Source organism: Cynoglossus semilaevis, chromosome 2 (assembly GCF_000523025.1).
Source record: "Cynoglossus semilaevis isolate Cse_v1.0 chromosome 2, Cse_v1.0, whole genome shotgun sequence".
NCBI lineage: Eukaryota > Metazoa > Chordata > Actinopteri > Pleuronectiformes > Cynoglossidae > Cynoglossus > Cynoglossus semilaevis.
Window position 1 is genome coordinate 6,475,566 of NC_024308.1, and position 20,430 is coordinate 6,495,995.

The 20,430-nt window shown below is 39.0% G+C and overlaps 4 protein-coding genes across 17 annotated transcripts in view; 2 read left to right on the forward strand and 2 right to left on the reverse strand.

Moving 5' to 3' along the window:
• The window catches only part of dock7 (dedicator of cytokinesis 7), a 428,740-nt gene that overhangs the window by 32,059 nt on the left and 376,251 nt on the right, over positions 1-20,430 (forward strand). The window lies entirely within an intron of this gene.
• LOC103395967 (angiopoietin-related protein 4-like) lies at positions 511-2,961 on the forward strand. Its single transcript, XM_008333843.3, has 7 exons — positions 511-1,028; positions 1,134-1,244; positions 1,357-1,432; positions 1,842-1,955; positions 2,068-2,163; positions 2,273-2,518; positions 2,611-2,961. Exons 1-7 carry the CDS (start codon positions 564-566, stop codon positions 2,775-2,777), a joined length of 1,275 nt encoding a protein of 424 aa, XP_008332065.1. The 5' UTR covers positions 511-563; the 3' UTR covers positions 2,778-2,961.
• LOC103395950 (dipeptidyl peptidase 9-like) lies at positions 3,453-11,875 on the reverse strand. 2 transcript variants are annotated; one of them, XM_017041429.2, is made up of 21 exons: positions 10,939-11,875; positions 10,711-10,801; positions 10,055-10,299; positions 9,525-9,637; positions 9,134-9,301; positions 8,709-8,877; positions 8,506-8,616; positions 8,278-8,406; positions 7,939-8,000; positions 7,753-7,853; positions 7,421-7,598; positions 7,074-7,233; positions 6,868-6,947; positions 6,415-6,585; positions 5,749-5,884; positions 5,518-5,663; positions 5,300-5,446; positions 5,075-5,227; positions 4,486-4,628; positions 4,153-4,264; positions 3,453-3,917 (listed from the first exon to the last, which is right to left on the reverse strand). In XM_017041429.2, exons 1-21 carry the CDS (start codon positions 10,982-10,984, stop codon positions 3,825-3,827), a joined length of 2,754 nt encoding a protein of 917 aa, XP_016896918.1. In that variant the 5' UTR covers positions 10,985-11,875; the 3' UTR covers positions 3,453-3,824. The 2 variants fall into 2 exon arrangements, with proteins under 2 accessions (XP_016896918.1, XP_008332047.1); XM_008333825.3 differs by having other exon boundaries at positions 11,635-11,650.
• The window catches only part of dazap1 (DAZ associated protein 1), a 22,475-nt gene continuing 14,910 nt past the window's right edge, over positions 12,866-20,430 (reverse strand). Inside the window, exons 11-16 of the mRNA XM_017041596.2 lie at positions 19,201-19,348; positions 18,936-18,968; positions 18,267-18,416; positions 17,166-17,330; positions 14,827-14,919; positions 12,866-13,209 (exon numbers count right to left, since the gene is read on the reverse strand). Of these exons, the coding sequence (XP_016897085.2) occupies positions 13,037-13,209; positions 14,827-14,919; positions 17,166-17,330; positions 18,267-18,416; positions 18,936-18,968; positions 19,201-19,348 (762 nt within the window). The 3' untranslated portion in view covers positions 12,866-13,036. The remainder of the gene's footprint in view (positions 13,210-14,826; positions 14,920-17,165; positions 17,331-18,266; positions 18,417-18,935; positions 18,969-19,200; positions 19,349-20,430) is intronic.

A 20,430-nucleotide genomic window follows, 5' to 3' on the forward strand; every position in this document is an offset into this window, starting at 1 on the left:
AATCTCAATTGTATTTGTGTATTACATCATACATCATTGCATCATCACTGATTTTCTAATAAATCATTTAATTGTAGTTATTTCTCATCATAGCCAAAGGTGACAAACAGGCTATGACCTAATATGTTGGGCCAAAAGAGGAAAAAATAATGGATAATAATTTGCTTAGTAATCAGTTTCTTTTATATCATTTACAAAAGATATAATTTGGATTTGTTGATGATAATCATCAAATGTCAATAGTTATTATTTTACTTCCCGATGCAGACGAAGAAAATCTAGAACCGTGTGCAGATTATTGTTTACACCATTAGGTGCTTGTATAAATATGGCTCCATAAAGACATTTCAGCAGTAACACAGACATAGCATTGCATCATGTCCTCAGAAGTCCTCAGATAGACAACCATGATTTTTCCACGCCTCCCTCATCAACATGTTTGCCACTCCCAAACTCCAGCAGCCAATCAGAGCAGACCTCTGCTGCAGCACTGATCTATATAATGCTCTGATACCACTCAGCAGCAGACAACAGACCAAAGAACCACAAGAACCCACACAGTGATGAAGATGCATCAACTCACCATCCTCCTTGTCACCATCCTGGTCCATGAAGCTGCAGGATTCCCCACCGAGGTCAGAGCCGTCCCAGGCAGGGACAAGTACGCCTCCTGGGACGATGTGAACGTGGTGGCCCACGGCCTCCTGCAGTTGGGCCAGGCTCTGAAGGAGAATGTGGACAAGACCAAGGTTCAGATGAGAGACGTCAACACCAAACTCAAGGACTTTAACGTCAGGGTGGACGAACTGGAGAAGAAGCAGCATGAGCAGGATGAAGCTCTGAAAGGCAGAGGGACAACAGTGGAGGAGATGGAGAAGAGGACTGCCCAGCTGGCTGATGAGGTGAGGGAGAAGGTGGAGGAGGTCAACTCCAGGATGGACAGACTGGAGGAGAAGGTAGAAGAAGTGCTCAGGGTGCCACAACTGGACAGCAACTACAGCGATGACTCTAGAGCGCCATTTATCCAGGTGAGTGAAGAATGTGGTTTTAATCTCACAAATTTTATGGGGTGAAAAAAAAAACACAGGTTAAATGAAAACGAATGTAATGTTTTTTTTGTTTTTTTGTTTCAGAGGCTGCTGACAGCTCAGAACAGACGCATCGATCAGCTGGTGGAGAAGATCAAGCAGCAGCAGGAAAAGCTGGAGAAACAGAGTCTCCACCTGCAGGCGCTGCAGAACAAGGTGAGCGGCAGCTCCTACACTGAGACTTCATCCAGTACAGTGTGTATTTTTTCCTACTTCAGACTCAAATCCGACAGAATTCACTTCAATGTCCGCTCTGTGTTTCTTTCAGGTGAAACAGAAGAGAGTGAAATCGAACAGACAGAGGGAGGAGGTGAGAGGAGAAGTGGAGCAAAGCTACACAGCAGGTGAGAGGACGAAGGAGTTGTAAACATTTAAGGCAGTTCACGCAGTAACACCCAGACTCAACAGAACAACAGCAGCCAGAATGGGTCCATAGGTCAAATTAAATAATGGGAGTCTTCCAGCAATAAAAAACATTTACAGCCAGTGACATATGAACCAAAAAAACATTCACCTTTGCTCTGAATATTTCTTACACCTGTCTCGCTGTCAGGGCAGCTCACAGTCCAAAGAGCAGAGAAACAAGGACAGCAATTTGAGAAAACACACACACACACACACACCTACTGTATGTTACTAAGGTGTGTAGATCACTGCAGCGTAGAAAATGATCAACCACAGTGTTGTTGACACATTTTTGTAAATGCCATTACACAACTCACCAGATGTGTGTGTTTTGTCGGATTTCCTCAGGTTTGCCCACAGACTGTCATGATCTGTTTCTACAAGGACAGCATGTCAGCGGCGTCTACACGGTCAAACCCAAGAACAGTCAGCCGTTCAACGTCCTCTGTGAAATGACAGCAGGTGAGTCACCAGGACGTCATATACATATACAGACATATATATAAAAAGTTACAATAACCTTTAGATGAGCTCTCAGGACTAACTTCATCTTCATCATCTGCTCTCCCTGTAGAAGGAGGATGGACTATCATCCAGAGACGTCAAGATGGATCCCAGAACTTTAATCAGCTGTGGGAAAGCTATAAGAAAGGATTCGGCAGCATGACAGGTGAGAATAGTTTCAACAGATAATTATAATAATTTAAATTAAAATGCATCTATATGGACTATTCTGCCATGGGATATACTGTAATACTGTGACATTCTTGGTTCTTTAGGAGAGTTCTGGCTTGGCTTGGAGAACGTCCACTCTCTCTCTGAACAAGGCCCCTACGTCCTGCAGGTGGAGCTCTCTCAGCAGACAGGAGAGCAGCAGACTGTACAGTATCAGTTTAAACTGGACGGAGAAGACAAGAAGTTCTCTGTCCACCTGCAGGAACCAGGAACCTCCGGTCTTCCCTTCTCCACTGCTGACCAGGACAACGACCTGGCTGCAGACGTGAACTGTGCTGAGACGCTTTCAGGTACAACTGCCTCTTTGAGATGCTCATTAAAGCCTCAGTTCACACAAATCACATCATTAGCTTCGGTTCTAACCCGTATGTTCTTCTGTTAGGTGGCTGGTGGTTCAGCGACTGTGGGGAGACAAATCTCAATGGCAGATACCCCAGCAGTGCCAGTCTGGACAGAGGTCAGACGATGTTCTGGACCTCCACAAAGGGTCGGGACATCTCCCTGAAGACCACGGTTCTGAAGATCGCCCCGGCCCCAGTGAAGAGCTAACCTGACAGTTCACTGTTCGGAGTCTTCAAGACACTGATGCTCAGATGTCTCTATCCTGCGCATTCCAGTCTCTACTGTCCCCTGCAGACATATTCAGTCACATTGACTGGCACATTTTTCCCTTTGTAAGGGCCTAAAGTCTCATATTTCACAATGTTTTCTGTAAATTCTAAAACATTTTATACTTGAAAAATAACCATGTGTACTGCTGTCATTTATGTAGCTTGATTGTTGATAATTTATTTGGTCTGATGTCAAAGAAAATAAAGATTTTTTTAATTAATAGCATTGGTTCACTCTGTTTTTGTTTCTGGGATGCATTACAGCAGGTTCTGTTAAGGAACTAGTCTTCAGAAGTAACAGAAGGCTGATATGACTACATGTATGATGTTGAATCATGCAGTAGAACTGAGATATTTTTTAATAATTATCTTTGTTCAGGGTTTCACACTTTCAGCTGTCATCGGGTCTTTGGCCAAAGACACAAGAAAAAAAGTCATGTCAGTATCTGTGACTGACTCCCTGTTATTAGAACTGACTGACAGCTATTGTGTTTAACACTGACACTTAAGAGATAATGTGCAGAGGAAAAAGAAGCAACAAAATGTATAAACTGAGGCCTAATAACAAATGTTAATTATATATTACCTATATACAATAATACAGAAACGAATGTGCAAAAAGCTACACACTTTATTTTGTTCGATATCTGTAACATTTAAAAAATACTTCTGATCAAAGAGTATAAATATTTAAGAATGCGGGTCACTGAGTCTATCATCAGAGAAATCTCTGAAGGTTTTTCTTTCCTCTTGGTAAATAGCGCCCTCTGGGGATAAAACCATAAAACTAAGATTTATCGCCACGAAACAAGTTGTTTTCTTTAGTCTGATAGTTTAAGGTTTAAGTTTTAAAGGTCGAAAATATGTGGAACGAGCTGCATTAGGTGTAGAAGAAAACTAAATAAAAATGATATAGGTTTCGTTTTTTTCAAAGAAAAAAGAAGGATTACAAATGGAAGATAAAAAAGTAATAGCAAAAAAACCATTACAGGTTTTCCTGAAGGAAATGCAGCAGTGTCACCTCATAATGTTCTACAGTCTCCGGATTACGAATGCTGTGTCGCTCATTGGGATAAACCTAGAAAACAAAACAAAAAAAACAAAAAAACATCCATTACAAGTGATGAAAGGTTAAGTGACATATTTTGCTTAGAAAGTGACATTTCTAAAATCGCACCTAATAAAGATCGTTTATTCCACACGCATACATGTTATTTAATTACAGGTATTAAATATTGGAAAGCTTTCATTTAAATAACAGTGTTTATTAGAATTAACACATGTCAATCTAACCCCTAGGTTCATCTTCCCACCTGCAGATTGTATGGTTTTCCTGCTCGGATGAGTTGAGAAACCAGGAAGTTCGTGTGGGAAAAATGCACATTTTCATCAAGAAACCCATGAAGAATCAGCAGCCTGTTGGGTCTGTGTCAACAAGACAGAGAGAGATAGTTTTTGTTAGTCACAGCAAAGGTCAAGGCACAAACTACACTAACAATACTACACACTGGTTGCGTTTAAAAAATACATACATATTGTTTTATCTTTTAACTCTTTATGGTGCACACTCTCTTTAAAATTGAACATTATTAAATAGGAACTAAATCACTTCAATAAAAATGACTTTGCCCAGGAGCAAGTCTCACTCATTTGGGAGTTTGTCCACATGTAGAGCAGCAGAACAAGCTTTGTATCCCTGATGGTTTTTCTGGGGGGTGTCTAAATATCGCTCGGTGTACGCAGTATCGTAGGCCTGCCACAAAGACACTGGAGCTCCTGCAATGGCGACCTAGGACAGAATGGGTGTTTATTTTTTAACTGTAGTAAATCTTCAAATACATCAACACAGAACCTCAAGATCCAGAAAAATAGTATGAGCGTTTTGACTTAATGTTATATTTTTAATGAAGTCAGAAGATACAGATTCAGAAAAAGACAGAAATGAAATATTTCAATAATATATGCGATTACAAAGGTAATTAGTTATTGTTTGACAGGCCTTCAAAAGATTAATTTATTTTCAATCAAAACTATGAAAAGTAAGTAAACTAAATTCTGTTTTATTTTTAAACCTGTATTTTTAATGTAGCAACTAGTCAGTGTACTTCAATCAACCTCTTGTCCAGGCTTCTCATGTAGAAACTAAAACACTTACATCATTATTACTGTGCAGTAAAGAAACCCATCACCACTGTCACAGTGAATGTGCACGATAAAAACACAGAAAGCTCTGACCTTAAAGACGTCAGGTTTGTGAATGAGTCCCATGAGTGAGATGAATCCTCCGTATGACCAGCCATGGACGGCAACTCGACTCAGATCCACAAACTTATACTTGTCAGCTGCATAACGCAAACCTTCCACCTGATCTTCGAGCTCCACCAGACCCTGGGGAGAAGAAACTTTATTTTACTACTTAAGATTTTTCGCTGGAGTTACTTAATGTGATGAATGCTGTACCATTTTGTCCTTCACTGCTCCTTCAAACCTAAGTCCACGGTGAGAGGAACCTCGTCCATCAATAACCAGCACTGCGTAGCCCAGAGATGCCAGAGTGTTCAAGTGCAGATATTTGGTCCCTTTGAAAGAATTATTCACTAACTGCACCTGAAAAAAAATTATATTTTTTTAGCTGTTCACTGAGAACTCACCAATTTTTTTTCTTCATGAGATCCAACCTGTGGCCCACCATAGGCAAAGAGGACAGTGGGATGTTTCCTGCCAGGAACGAGGATGTGTGGTTTGTAGATCATGCCGTACAGCTGAAACCCTGACTTCCCTCTGAAGCTGAACATCTCCGGAGGAGTGTAATCAGAAGGCAAACCTGGACCAGGTGTAAAGAGGAGGACCTCAGTGAAAAGCTTCAGTTTCCAGGCGTTTTTCTATGTAATAAACGAGCGGATCAATACATGGAGACTCCGTTAGACTCGCCCAGAGCTGTGGCTGTTTGTGCAGTGGGTCACTGTCTGAGCCAATCAGCTTGAAGACGTGAACACGGGGTGAGGAGGTCAAACTGCTGTAATGACTGACGAACATGTCAAACGTCTACACGTACAAAAAAGAAAGAAGAGAAATTTTAAGTTTAAGACAAATTGAAAAATGATTTACAGTGTTCCCTCTCTATATCATGGTTCTCCTTTTGCTCCCTCAATACATCACAGATTTTTTTTTATATCTGCGTCTCCCTCCTGCAGCTGAGCACTAACCTCCACCGCGCCCCCACAATAGGCATGTACATTGAACAGTGTTGTGTTGTGTACATTGTATTTTAAAAGGCACTATTTAAAAAATGTAAGGATTAAGATAAACAACTGCCTGAGAGGATGAAGAGTCATAAACCCAATCTGTCAGAATGACATCAGCAATGACTAATGGCTTAGAAGATAAACAACTGCCTGAGAGGATGAATAGTCATAAACCCAATCTGTCAGAATCAGCAATGACTAATGGCTTATTGACTTTTTTAGTATTTCTTTAGGGGATGTGTAGAGAATAGCTGTTTTTTTTTATTGTTCGAAAGTGTGTGAAACTGACCTAACATTGACTCATTCCGTTCATTACGTTTGTCTAAATACCTGGCTCACAGAGCAGCTGTGAGAGAAGCCACGTTCGGTCAGTCTGATGATTTCTCCTGGAGAGTTGTAGCTCACGACATACAGATGATGTTCCAGAGGAGAGTCTTTGGTTCCCTGGAAATAAACCAGCTCTGCTGCCTCGTCCACCCAAATCTGAGGACTAGAGGAGTGCTGCAAGAGAAAAAGACAAAAAAAATTAAGGACCACAAGAAAAACATTTTGTATTTGGCAAAGTCAAGTCCTCAGAGACTTGATACTGATCATTACTGCAAGTCGATTTAAAACTAACTCTGCTCTTGTTTCTTACACTGAATATTAACCACTTGCCTAATAAATAATGGTAAAATGAAATTATCTATGACTATCACTGATACTTCAGAGTTGAAGAATCAGTTTATATAAGCTAGTTTGTACAAGTTTACTTTTTTCTTTCTTCTGAAATGAATCACTTACCTTTGCTCTGTGTTTGGCCAGCACCTCCCACTCCCCACTTGTAATTGCCACCTCCTCTTTGACTGGACACAAAAAGTCACCTAAATGAGAACAGCACAATGTCATACAAATGTATGTCACCAGTTTGCTTGTCTGCAGCTAACACTGACATGACTCACGTGAAAGGTAGAGACACAGCATAAAAAAATATTTGTCAAAAGAGTTACCTTCACGATGTGTGTAGCCTTCGTTCCAGTGGTAGTTGCCCTGCTTTAACACTGATGTGATCCTATACAGGTGACAGAATCCTGTTCTAGACTCATTCACAGTGATGAAGGTGATCTCATCGCCACAGATTTGGATGAAAGGGTGGAAGATGTCAGGCACCTAAAAGACAAAGATAGAGAAATAGTATTGAAATAAGTTGGTTTTTGATTTTTTTTTTTTAGGGGTAAGGAGTTACAGAAAATATTAAACAGCTCTGACTTCTGAAACAGCCTTCCTCAGACGTGGCAGGAAAACAAGGAAACGTTGAAAACAGTTCTAGAGATACAGAGGTGGTGTTGAGCCTCACATTGATCCAGATGTCACTGGTATCTTGGTAGATGATGAAAGGTTGCATTTTGACCCCCAGGGCCTTCAGGCTTTTCCGCCTGCTGTATTTATTTTGATGTGCAGGAATAAAGAACTCTGGAGGCAGAAGGACAAACTGGAGACGCTGCTGTCGTCGGTCCATCAGAGACACCCACGCACTGACAGGTGAGAAGCAAGTTAACTAAAGTCTGGGTTTTCAAGAGACAACGTTTTGTGTGAAGTAATATGTGTCTTTCCAACAGGTTTTATACACTGCAATCTGCATTTTGGATTTTAAATTCTGTTATAAAAAAACTGTAAAGAAAAACTGACTATTTTCCATCTTTTGTCCATCCAGCTCTGGTGATGTATTCAACACCAGGAAAAAGCCTGGAAAAAGGAACAGACAGCTCTTTCTCCTGTGTGCTCATAATCTGTGGGTTAAAAAAAAGAGCTCAGCTCAGAGACTTTCAGATTGTTTTATGACATGCAGATTACAGTAATCAGATTAGCTCTAACCTTGCCAAGATGATCTGTCCTGATTTCTAGTAATTTGACAGTAATATCTGGATTCTTGCTGCCTAAAAATAAAAATATACATTTAGTTACAAATTAGAATACAAATAAGAAATCTTAAGTTATTGGTAAAAATAGTTTCCTCAAAACATAAATATTTTCTCCTTTATGTAAAAGTTAGCAGTTAGTAACATTTAACGTCAGACGAGGGGGCTGTTTTTTTTTAACTTTATACAAATTATCTACAGAAAAAAACAATTTTCTGTTTTATCATATAAACAGATCATATAACTGTGGCTTGTATTATCAAATATGTGCACCTGAAAAAAGCCAAAGGTTTACCTGCTCGTGGATATCTGTAAACATCAGTCTTACATTCCTCCAGAGCTGGAGATGAGACATGGACAATGTCAACCTCTGACTCATCCACCTCCTCATATAAAATCTGTAGAGTCTTACCACCGTCTGACTCTGAGACACACAGAAACAGTATGGGACCAGGCTGTTTAATTACTCATATTGATATCACGAATGAATGATGTTTCCTCCCCATGGTTTATCTTTTGTAACCTTTTCGAGCAGATGGCGACCACCAGTATCCAGTGAATCGGTCAAACTCTTCCTGTGTAACAAATGTGGCAACACCTGCAGATTTGGGGTCTTCCTCAGGATTTTTTATTCCTGAAAATAAAAGAAAGAAGAAAATTAACCACAGTGGAAAAAAACATTCTCCAGAGAGTCACCTGATTCTGTAAACTGGCTTCATCTCTGACCTTTGTGGCAGAAGGTCAGTCTCCTCTCTTCTCCTGTCTTTACGCTGCTCACCCAAATGTCATTGTTATTGATGAAGCCAATAAAGTCAGGGTCTCCAGGGCAGATCTGGGGGTTCATACGTGGGCCTGTACACTGGCTCTTAATCTCTGTGGGATTCACTGGAGATGTCTGCACAAAACAAAGAGTAAACAGAGGACGACTGAAGTCACAGCCTCAGCAACAAAGGATGCTTTTAAGTTCAACCATAAATTAACATTGTTGTTATCATGGTGTTTATTGATTTATTTGACTGTTTTTATTGAATAATATTTTGGCAGAAATCTTGTGACTATATTGTCATTGATTGATTCAGTGATTTAACCAACCCCAGAAGGTGTAACAAAAAACAAGGCCTACAAAATAGTTAAACAGTCCTTTAACTCACAGTGTGCATTCCACTGTCGTGGCAGTAGTACAGACTGCTATTGGCCTGAAATAGGAAGAGACCACTGGCTTGGTGGTAGTTATAGGAGGTGATTCCAGAAAGACCCAAACGTGTTCTCTCCTGCAGCAGCTCCTCCTCCCTGGAGATAGTCCTGTGTTGTGGGCGAATCTGAGGTCAGGGGTAACAAGAGGGGATACAACAAGATGATGCTGGCTGACCTAAGACAGGGCGGTCAAACCATACAAACCTAATGAAAGGAGAAACGCTACATAACAAACACATGACAACACAAACATTTAGATGAGTTTTCAGTGATTAAATCTGTGGTTAATGACATCAGAACACCTGAAAATATGTCCAAAAAGTAATTGAAACAGGGATTTCTTCTCACCTTGAACTGACCCAGCATCTGTTTTGGTGATAAAACCAACATGGCATCTTTTTGGATGCTTTTAGGAACATCTATGTACAGTAATGTACTTTCCCTGCTATTATAGGGCATCCCTGTAAAGAACAAAAACACAAAGACAGAAATGGCTTGAATCCAAGTTAAACTAATTTTTCAATGATAAATTATGTAGCTTTTAAAGGAATAAAACCCATTACACTATATTAAAAAGTACAAAACATTAAACTAGTCCATAGTGTATGTAACTGAAAGGAAAAACAGTGGAATATCATGTCAAACTCTGCCGTATAGAGGAAGAAATATGAGCAATATGAGCACAAATAGAATTCCTGCAACTCCTTGGAATCCAAATGAATGTAAGCTTAACAAAGTACTTCCAAGCTGGCACATATGACCTACCAGCTGCAATTACATGACAGTCACAGAAACATGCCATTTCTCAAAGTGAGTGATATGAAGCATTTGATTCCGTGGATTTACGTGGAGTTTTGTGTTCAATTTTTCCAGCTCACCCAGGCAGTAGATGCGGTGAGAGTTTGGACTGGCCTGATCCTCCTGGATAAACTGAAAACCATGTGGTGGCTTGTTGATGAATACACCACTGTTGTTTCTGCTGCTGTGAATGATCTTCCTCAGACTGTCCCATGTCTGTCTGTCCACCTCGAATTTAATGGAGTTCACATCCTCCATCTCCACTACCTCTGTACTGTCTGATAGCTCATCCACCGCTGTCATAGCTGCTAATGCTTTCCTGATGCTGTGGACAGATTTGTATCTTAATTATTTAACAGTGGCTGATCTGGTGTTCTATCATAAAACTTGCAAATGCTATTAAAAGCATGTCTAACAATATTGTTTTTTATTTTTATACTATATTAATATTATTTTAACATTAACAATTCTATCTTTATTTCTAACAATAACATTTTTTCATGGTTTTGGTGCTTTAATGAAGTAAAACTGTTTTGTACACACATCTATCTTTCGTCAGACTTTTAGAAAAGAAAATAAAGATTTTGTTAGATTTAAACTAATTATTCATTTTTGGTCCTCAATAAGCATTTGCCAATGTTTTTTTTTTCAAATCAAGCAATAATTGTGGGTGAATTTTCTGTTTTTCAACAAGATAACGCTTGTTGAGAAACCATAGGTTATACATTTTTCATACCTTCTCTTGATTTCATCTGTGTTGTCCTGGGTTTTCTGCCTCTTCACTCGGCGCATTAACCGCTCAAAAGACCTGCACCAGAACTGACAATCTGTATATATATATAAAAAAAGATTTGTTAAAAATACCTCAATATAACACCATTTTATATTTTAAGAAAGGATATCTGGATTAGTACAAAACAATGTTAAGTCTGAGCTAACAAAATATTGGCAGTTCAGCAGTTACTGAAGGGAAGGCTCCACTTAGGGCAGACGTGGCTTTGCTGCTTCATTGAGTTGCTGCTGTGTCACCGAGCCTCTTCGAGCTGCCTGTTCCTGATGTGAAGTCTCTCTGTGTATGATTCAGCAGCAAGACTTTTTATGACACTTCATCAGCGTCATAACTATGACAAATGTTACACCGGTGCTCCAAATGTTAACGCAGGCCGTGGCCTGGGGCAACAAAAGGAGACGCAAGTTCTACAAAAATGAATTCCCAGAAAGTACTTAAATAGCTACCTGTCGTAAATCATAAAGGCTGTTCAAGCTCGGTTTGGAAAACAAAGTTTTAAACAGAACACGCTTCTGGGGATATTTATGAAAATGTGTTTAAAGTAACGTAATGTTTTCCTTAATAGTGTGTTTTAATTTGTTAACACACCCCTGCAGTCATCTCTCGTGGGCTTGTTAATTATGTGTACACTTATAATTGCTTTTACAGCTGCAGGTGTGGTTCTGTATGGAGTTTCTTTTGGAACTGGAAAGTCTATACCGTGGTTTTTAAAATGGACGCCAGGTTTTTCAAACGTTGCTACAAGGAAAATTATATGGTTTGTCTTATAAATGTAACCAATGACTTGACCACTAGTGAGCACAAGAGGACAACAGCACATTACATTTGTACATTTTTGTAAAAAAGAAAAAAATAAACTACATACTTTACCTTTGTTTTTTTAAAGAAATCAATAAACTGTCGTCTTCTTTATCAGCGTTTCTGTAATGACGATGATTGCCGTTAATCTCCCTGTAAAACTACCAACTTCTGTAAACCACTTACAAGAGATACATATGAAAATCTTGATGGTCCAATTACATTTTAAACATTCTGGCCAAAAAAAAGTTAAGGACTTTTTGTTTATGTGGACCACACGTCTGAAGTCAGGTTCCCTGTTGACATTCAACAGTGAACTGCTTCGAACGGAGAAAATATTTAGCTAACTGCTAATGTGCTAACAATGCGGAAAGGACTGATGTGGCTTTGAAATGCGACAATAAAAGTTATAATTATCCTGTTAACATTGGTTGTATTATATCAAATATTTATAATAAAACCAATAACAATCAAATCAACAATTTTAATGTCTAAAAAACGCATTGTATTACTAATATAACAGCTGAACAGACGTTTATAATGGTCCATACAAACGTTAAAGTTCACATTTTTATATATTAATCAAGCCGATTTTTTTTCTATACACATGTAAAACATAACAGAAAAACCTTGAATATAATAAGCCTTAAAAGATTAGTGAGTTGCTAACCATGAATGTAATGTTTTAAAACGGAATTTAAATATTTTGACTGACCATATATTGAACAACTCTAACAAAACAAAATGAAATCGAAAACCATAAACCTAGACTTTTTCATTAAAACATTTATTTTTTTTAATAATATTTCCTTTTTTTTCCTTTTGCAGAAGTGCAAAAAAGCGCCCAAAACAGCCACCTGAGGGAAGTCTACATCTTTTAAATAAAAAACAAGCAAAGTGTACATTTATAGTACAAAATTCTCTTTTTTTAAAAAAATTGCACAGTTTGTTTATAATATATATTCATCATCTCAAATTTAAACAAAGTTTAAAGGCTCGTAAAATAAACAAAAATTCACCAAATGAAAAATAAAAACTTTTTCCCTAGAATTTTAAAGCTGAGGAAACTTGAGACCCTGTTTTCATTTGTATCAACCATAAATATACATATTTATATGCAAGTCTCTTTACATAGTCTCTGTGCTAGTGTTTGACCAGACAATCAAAATTATTGCATGAGTAGTTCTACTATAAAACATAGGGTAAGAGGTGGGGGAATAAAAGCTTCTTTCTGCTGAATGTTCCTTTACATTAGGCAAAAAACAACACCTTGGGTTTAATACAACCCTTTGAATTCTCTGGAGTTTCTTCTTTCATAATAGTTTCTCTTTCATAAACTTTGTATTCAACATCCCCACAATCCATCCAGAACTCCAGAATATGTATCAGTGAAAACAATAATTTCCCTGACTTCTTTTTTTTTGTTTTGTTTTAGTTATTCATTTTTAACAGCACCCAAGGACAACAGCAGCAGTCAACGTCGATATGGATGAAAGCCCTGAACATTGTGGTTCTGCCCTCGGCCAAAAGCATTGGCTGCTGTTTGGGGGGCAGCGGTGGGTTGTGCTGTTGGTGGCACATAGGAAGCTGTTGGCTGGCTCGGGTCTGCGAAGCTATGGCCAAAGGCTGTCAGCTCCTGTCCGTACCCTGAGGTGGACAAAGAAAGAAAAACAAAGAGGAGAGAAGAAAGAAGTCTTCAAATCTGATGTCAACCCAGTCTTGTTCTATTGAACTGAAATAACTCCTTGGCCTGAAGGGGTTGCAATTGATGTAGTCTGAAAGTGTTGTGAGTTGACTGAACAGGTTCAAGAATATTATTTTACATAAAAACAATCCTGTGACTTTTAACAAGTGATTCATTTTGCTCTAAAGACTCACAATTTTCTGCTGATATAGTATTAATACCTGGTTACTGACATGCCTGAGGCAGTGGTAATTCACCATAACCTCAAATAACATTTGTATTGTGTTCCATTTCAAACAAGGCTTCATTCAGATGTCTGTGTCCCTCAGGCTTGACTGAAATATACCAATTCTACCAATGTTCTCTTTACACTTCTCTAGTTTTGAAAAGCAAAGCAAATGACAGACCCTCAGAGTACTGCGACCAACTGCATCTATTTAGCATTTGTAATTATTCACAGCCAGATTGTGTACACAAAAAAGAGAAAAAAATAAACTTATAGCTGTGAGGAACCACATCACTTTATCAGGTATTTCCAGTGTCTTCTTCTTTTCAAGAAACTTCCAAAAGCCACACCTTAAGTAGTTTTAATGGTTCCTCAGTAAAATTGAGCTGTCAATTCAAATAAATCATTTGAGTGTTACAGAATTACATTGTATTATGACAGTGAAAAGGTTAAACTTTTATCCGAGTTAAAAAAAAGAAAAGAAAAGAGAACGTTTCTTTAGTTCTCCTCTAAAGACACTAGATGGCACCATCTCCAAGTACAGACAAAAAACTCCGAAAACAGGTTTATGCAGCATGTGCTGGCCCAGCCACAAAGACAGTTTTTTAATGTAACGAACACCTGGAAGACAAACAGCAGCCAAACAGCACCACCATGATTACCCTAGTTTATAACAAGGTCTTAAAATTTTATGTCACCAATAAAAACTGAAGTACAGGAGGTTTAGTAAGACTACAGTGGAGAGACAAAAGAAAGATGGAGAGAAGTGAACAATGGAGACCTTTGAAAAGAAAACTCTTTTTTTTTTTGAGTCCTTCAAGTGTGTTAACTGTGAGCAGGAGCCTGGGAAGATTCTGAGAAAAACCTAAAATGTATTGACAATATGTGTTTTAATATTTCCTTTCTTAGCCCTTCAGCAACAATTTAAAAAACAGTATATGGGAAAACACGGATTGAATCGATGATGCACAGACAACTGAGCTGTAAAAAAAATCTTCTGACTATTAGATCATCCTTTGTAATATCAGCATAGCAATGCAGACAGGCTGAATAAATGAAAAGAAAAAACAAAACAGACATGGTCACTCTTGCTACAGTAAAGCCACAGCCCCCACAGGAGATGACAGGCCAGGTTCCTCTGTGAATACATTTATATTCACTCAGTGAGGGCAGACAGAGAGCTGGGTTTTACAATGAAAGAGTGAGGCCAATCATTTGTATGTACATGCAAAATGTACATGCAAATATGAAACAGAGCAAACAGAAGCGGCAGTGCCAGGCGGCGGCTCTACAAACACTACAGGACTGAACAGATGCTACTTTTGTGGGTGGAGAAGTTGACGCTGGCACCTACCTGCACTATATCCTCCCTGCTCATCCTGACCATAACTGTGAGAAGGACGCGTTGGTCCGTAGGCAGAGGGGTCCTGAGGGTAGTTACCAAAGCCTATCAATGAGATGAGGAGACCAGATTGACTGAACCCAGATACTGCTGGCCGACTACTATATACAGTCTCCACTTACTGGAGCTGACAGAGCTTTACAGTTACTGGATCTAAACTACGCTGGGTTAGGCTTCGCTTGCTTCATCTGGAACGGCACGATGAAAATGATGTATGAGTGACTGATTTCTCAGCTAGAAAAATCTAACTTTTTCATGGAAACCTGATCTTGGGAAATTGGTGAAATATGCACAAGCTAAGGAGCCAGTTGGATCAAAAAATATAGTTCCACACCAACAAAAATTCTATAAGACTAAAAACAGGAGCTGCATAAAGACAAGACATTTCCAGACATTCCAGACAAATGTCAATTTATCTAGTACAACATCACAATTTACTCCGGAAGCATAGAATAATATTTCAGTCAGACTAGCTGAGAGTTCTTACATTGAAGCTGATTTGCATGAGCACTCTGCCATGTTATCTTTTCAGTCATAACTACTATGCCACGAGAAAGACTAGTTTTACAGTTGCATGAATAGCATGATAGCAGTGCCCTGTGGCACTAAGGATTATTAGTAAAGACTGCTGCTCAACAGTGACTTCTATTTTGACATATATTTGAATGTTCCTTGCTGCTAAGGTTTATCAAGAATCACCCACATATATTCGTGGAGAAGATACTGCATATAAGTATAAGGGTATGTAAAGTTGCAAACAAAACCACAGGTCAGAATCATCCATAATTTGTTGCTTAAACGCTACAACAGATAAATTCAACCATTAACACGCTCCTATTTATTACTTGCCAAAATAATTCCATGATGGAACTAAAAGCATAATCATCTTCTCATCTAACCTCAATCTTTTTCTAAGTTGAAAAACGTTGCATCTAGTGCTTTATCATCACCTAAGGCTTTGGCAATAATTTATCTCCACACCAGCATTTGAATTTCAGATTTTCTTTGCTCATTTTATAGGATTACCAAAACACTTTACTAACTAAATGCAGAAAGCTGAATGGAAGATGAGCAAAAGCAGGAAACAGTGATCTAAATGGGAGCCTGTCATGACTGACAGCAATCACATGAATGTAGATCCAGCATTATGAAGCAGCTGTGAGTCAAGTCAGGAGGAAAATACCAGCCAGCCAAAAACTGAGAGCAGCTTTTGAATGAATTCCTGACTCTTTCCTGACAGTGAGCTTGTTCTTTTCTGCCCCTGGAAGCTACATTTCACTGATTTCTTTTTTTTTTCTTGTTTCACAACTGAAAAACCTCCAGCCTCTATTTGTGCCTACTGTAGAATCTCAGCTGTTCACCAAACTTGTGCAACTAAATATTAATTATAAAGCTGCAGGCCATAAAACTAATTATTTGCACTTGTGTTTAATTGTCATAGAAAAGTGTCTAATTTTACAAAAATGATAAACTGAATTGTTCATCATGAAGAGTATTAGTTCAGGACTAATCTACTTCAGTGTTAATAATTGACTAATGGACTTAAGTCCACACCAGACCACAAAAACAACCATTAGTACATTTTTACAGACTTGGCTTTTTTCACATTTCTGTAAAGCAGACAGACATGCAAAGCTCCAAATGAAAGAATGATGGACATGTTGAAATAATCTGGTATCTTGGCGGTTAGACATGCCTCTATAAGGAAACAAGGTTTCAAAAGCACAATAATCTCATGCTAGATCTATTCCATGGAAATTGCACCAGGTGCAGGAAAAGGAACCAGCATAATTGATAACCAGGAAGAAAAGGAAAAGAGGAGGTGTGGGAGGGCGTAACTGACAGAGAGGAGTAGTATTTAATCAAGATAAATGTCATTACACAGTGAGAGCATAGAAGGTTAAATTCCCTTCAAAATAAAAATGCAATTAAAAAGGCAAAACCAAAACAGAAAACATTGCAAGGCAGGATGATCTAATTCAAGCCTACCAGAACCTACCAATGTTTTTACCAATCCACAGTCCAGCTGGACAGAATTCAACACATGTGACTGCTGAGGACTCCTGGATATGGTGAAACTTCAGCAGCATCACCGGGTAGTGCCAGGGAGGTTAATGTATGCAAAAAAGCTACATACGCACAATATATGTAGCTGTAAAAGCTCCAGCTTGTTTAAGGATAGGAACCTAAATGTTCTTTGATGGTCAATGCTTTAAGGGAGATGGACAGGACAGACAGAGAGATTATAGCATAATAAATAAAAACAGCTCAATGCACAAAGCTGTTCTTACCATACTGGCTATAAGGGAAGTCGGGCTGTGCAGTGGGAGCTTTGCTTAAGTCCTGAGTTGGTGTTGTGGCAGGGGCAAAGCCCAGAGGTGCAGTTCCTGGAGTGGTTGGCGGTGGAGGAACTTGGGGAGCAAACTGGTCTGCCTGCGGTGTGCCAAAACTGTAACCTGTTAGATAAGAACAGAAACTTTATCACCTTTTACTAAGAGAAAAAAATGGTCTGAAAAAGCAGGACTGCTTTATCACCTTTTACTAAGAGAAAAAAGTGGTCTGAAAAAGCAGGAAAAAGCAGGACTGTTCAAATTCAGTAAGTTTGGTCAACAGGAAAAAAGAAGAATGTTTGTTCTAACATGCAGAATATCGAGAATATCGAGAATATAGAGTGCCGACGTACTTTGTATAATTTTGTCTGGTATGGTCACAATCATGAATCCCAGGTCTTCTTCTAAAGAATACAAGTCTTATTATGATGTGATAAATAGATGTAAATAAATAGACCTTATGATTGTAGGTAAAAAGAGGATGAACAAACAGTGAAAGGATGAATATGTATATGAATAGACATAGACCAATAAGAGGTTTTAATATAGGCTAGTTTAAATGTAGTCTTTATTGCACTATTGAACCAGTATAAGCTTTTCTTAAAATGGTATATTTATATATTAATAGATAAAGAAATGTGTCCAATATACGATCAAAGCATAGCAATCATAATAATAAGGTGAAGTCAGGATACAAAAATTCAATTCATTCATAAACTGTGAGAAATCAGTTTGAAAATATACCATTTTAAGAATGTTACAGCATACAACTTAGGGTGAAGCAAAATGAGTTTTTAGCAGCCAGTCATGAGGTTCACTGTATCTGTCCACGTATGATAAGATAAAAGTCCCTCCCTTACTACAGCCCACAGTGATGCAGCCAGGAAAACCCAACACTGAATCTACTGAATCATTTTACGTGTGAAAAATGTCATTCTGAGAAAACTGTTAAACTTGACATTAATTCAAAGTGCTATATATACAAAACATTCTTATTTGATCTTGACCATAAAATATTTATTGAGCAGTTCTAAGTGAGTGTGTGTACCCAGTCTTACTGACCAAATGGAGGTGCTGTGCTGTAGCCCTGTTGAGGGAAGCCCTGAGGTGCAGCAAAGCCACCAGCGGGGGCTGTGACCAGGAAGGCGTTAAAAGGCGATGGAGGTTGCGTTGGTGCTCCTCTTCCTGCAGACAGTGAAGGAGCATAGCCTTCTCCACCAACAGAGAACAAGATGGTTACTTAGGTATGTGAAAATAAATATCCAATTGTGTGCTGGTATTCTGCTACAACCATACATGCTGTGTTAACTGTTTTGTAGCAATGAAGAGATAAACTACTGCCGAAGTAAAAGATGATTAAGAGAATTTTCCTGGATGATATCTGACACAGAAGTAGTCTTTCATAAACAGCACAAGGCCAACACAGCAGAGAGTCCTGCAGGTTGACGCCCCGAGGCAGTGATATGAAATTGAGCCTGACCAATAGCAGAGGGAAGCCACAATACATTCAAGGCAGCCATCTGTCCTGAGCAGAGAATTATCAGCAGCCTCAGCCATTATGAATCTGTGATAACATGTGCTGTTAACTGCCTACTGTCCTAAGACTCTATGCACTCTCTTTCTTGTACACTTAAGCCTTTCCAGAGGAGGCCAGGGTAACATGGCAATTTCTTTTTTTTTTTATAACTCTTATGTAAACATGAGATGTTGTGTGGGATCAGAAGCAGTTACCTATAGGTTGTCCTGTAGTCGATACCCACACTCCTTCAAAAAGATAAAAAAAAAATTTTACACAGAGGATCATAGATTTCCTAAACGTAAAATGTCTACAGCATCACTAATACTATGACACAATTTAAACAGGCACACGATACACGCAGTGCCACCAGAGATGCACATGGTTCACGTGAGATCAAATGATTAAACACACTGTCACAACAACTACAAGGTCTCTTCTGAACACATTGGCTCTGATCTTGGACGTGTTCCCACTCACCCTGTGGCCCGTACGGCTGCTGCCAGCTCTGAGCAGGCTGTGCTGTCCAACCATTAGCTGCACTCAAGATGCCCCTGGGTGCCCAGTGGCCTGGGCCCAGCTGGCCAGGAGCCTTGCTGTCACGAGGTTCAGCCTTCTTTACTTCCACCTGGACAAAGGACAAAGAGGGCACATTTGGCAACTCCCGCACTGGATATAGATGTACCTGACTGAGACAGACCTACCACTGATAATCCGTGTCAACATTGGGGGACAGGATGAGATGTCTCACTTAATATTTATTAGTCTAACATAGAGGGAGCTATTTTAGTTTATATTACTGTGCAGCTAGCTATGTGTCCCAGGTACCAGTTAATAAAGCAGGGATTTCAGCCTGTCCAAAATTCTATTGCTGTACATTTATTTTTCAAATCTTGATCACAGCAGTTTTAAGGTGTACCTGAGAAACACAGATTTTTTTCCCTAAAATCAATTGCCCTGCTTTTGATAAAAAAAGAAACTTCTGACATTAAAACTTACCTTCTTCCAGCTAATGCTTATCAAGAAATAGCTAATTATTAACTATTGTAAGTACAGTATATAAGGTGTAGAGTATAGAGAGAAATTTGTTGTTTTTTTTTTAAACAGAATATAAAAGCAAACATGCAGACAGAGTAAATGAACAGTACTTTTAATTAAAAAAAAAAGACAAGAATCTTCATACTGTGTCAGAAAATTAACTTGTAATTTAATTTAGCTATTATGTAAGTGTTTCAGTCAAAACATTCGATGACTTGAGTCAGGGCTTAAGCAACTGACTCGGTATGTAAACTTTCCTGTGTGCAAAGCTATCAGCTGTTAACCAGAGCAAAGAAACAGGCTGCGACTAAGGGGGAGCCAACCAGAAATAGAATGAGAGGTTGAGTTATTGGGGTCACCTTGCAGGAGGAAAAACGAATCACAAATTTCTCCCTGCGTAAGGTGTTGCCACCTTCCCCAGCCTCCTCTTCCTTCTCTGTCGACCTAATTACATGCACATGTTTCCGGCAGTGGCCTCGCCGCCGCCAGCAGCTACCTGAGCATTTTCTCCCGTGGGCATCACAGCTACGAGTGATGGATACCATGACTCCTGTAAAGTCCCCAACAGCAGAACTGGGATTTGTTCCACAGTTTGATGTGCTCCAATTTCTAATTTTGTAACTCATATCTCCCTGGCTCCCTCAAGTCCCAGCGTAAGGTAATGTCAAGTCA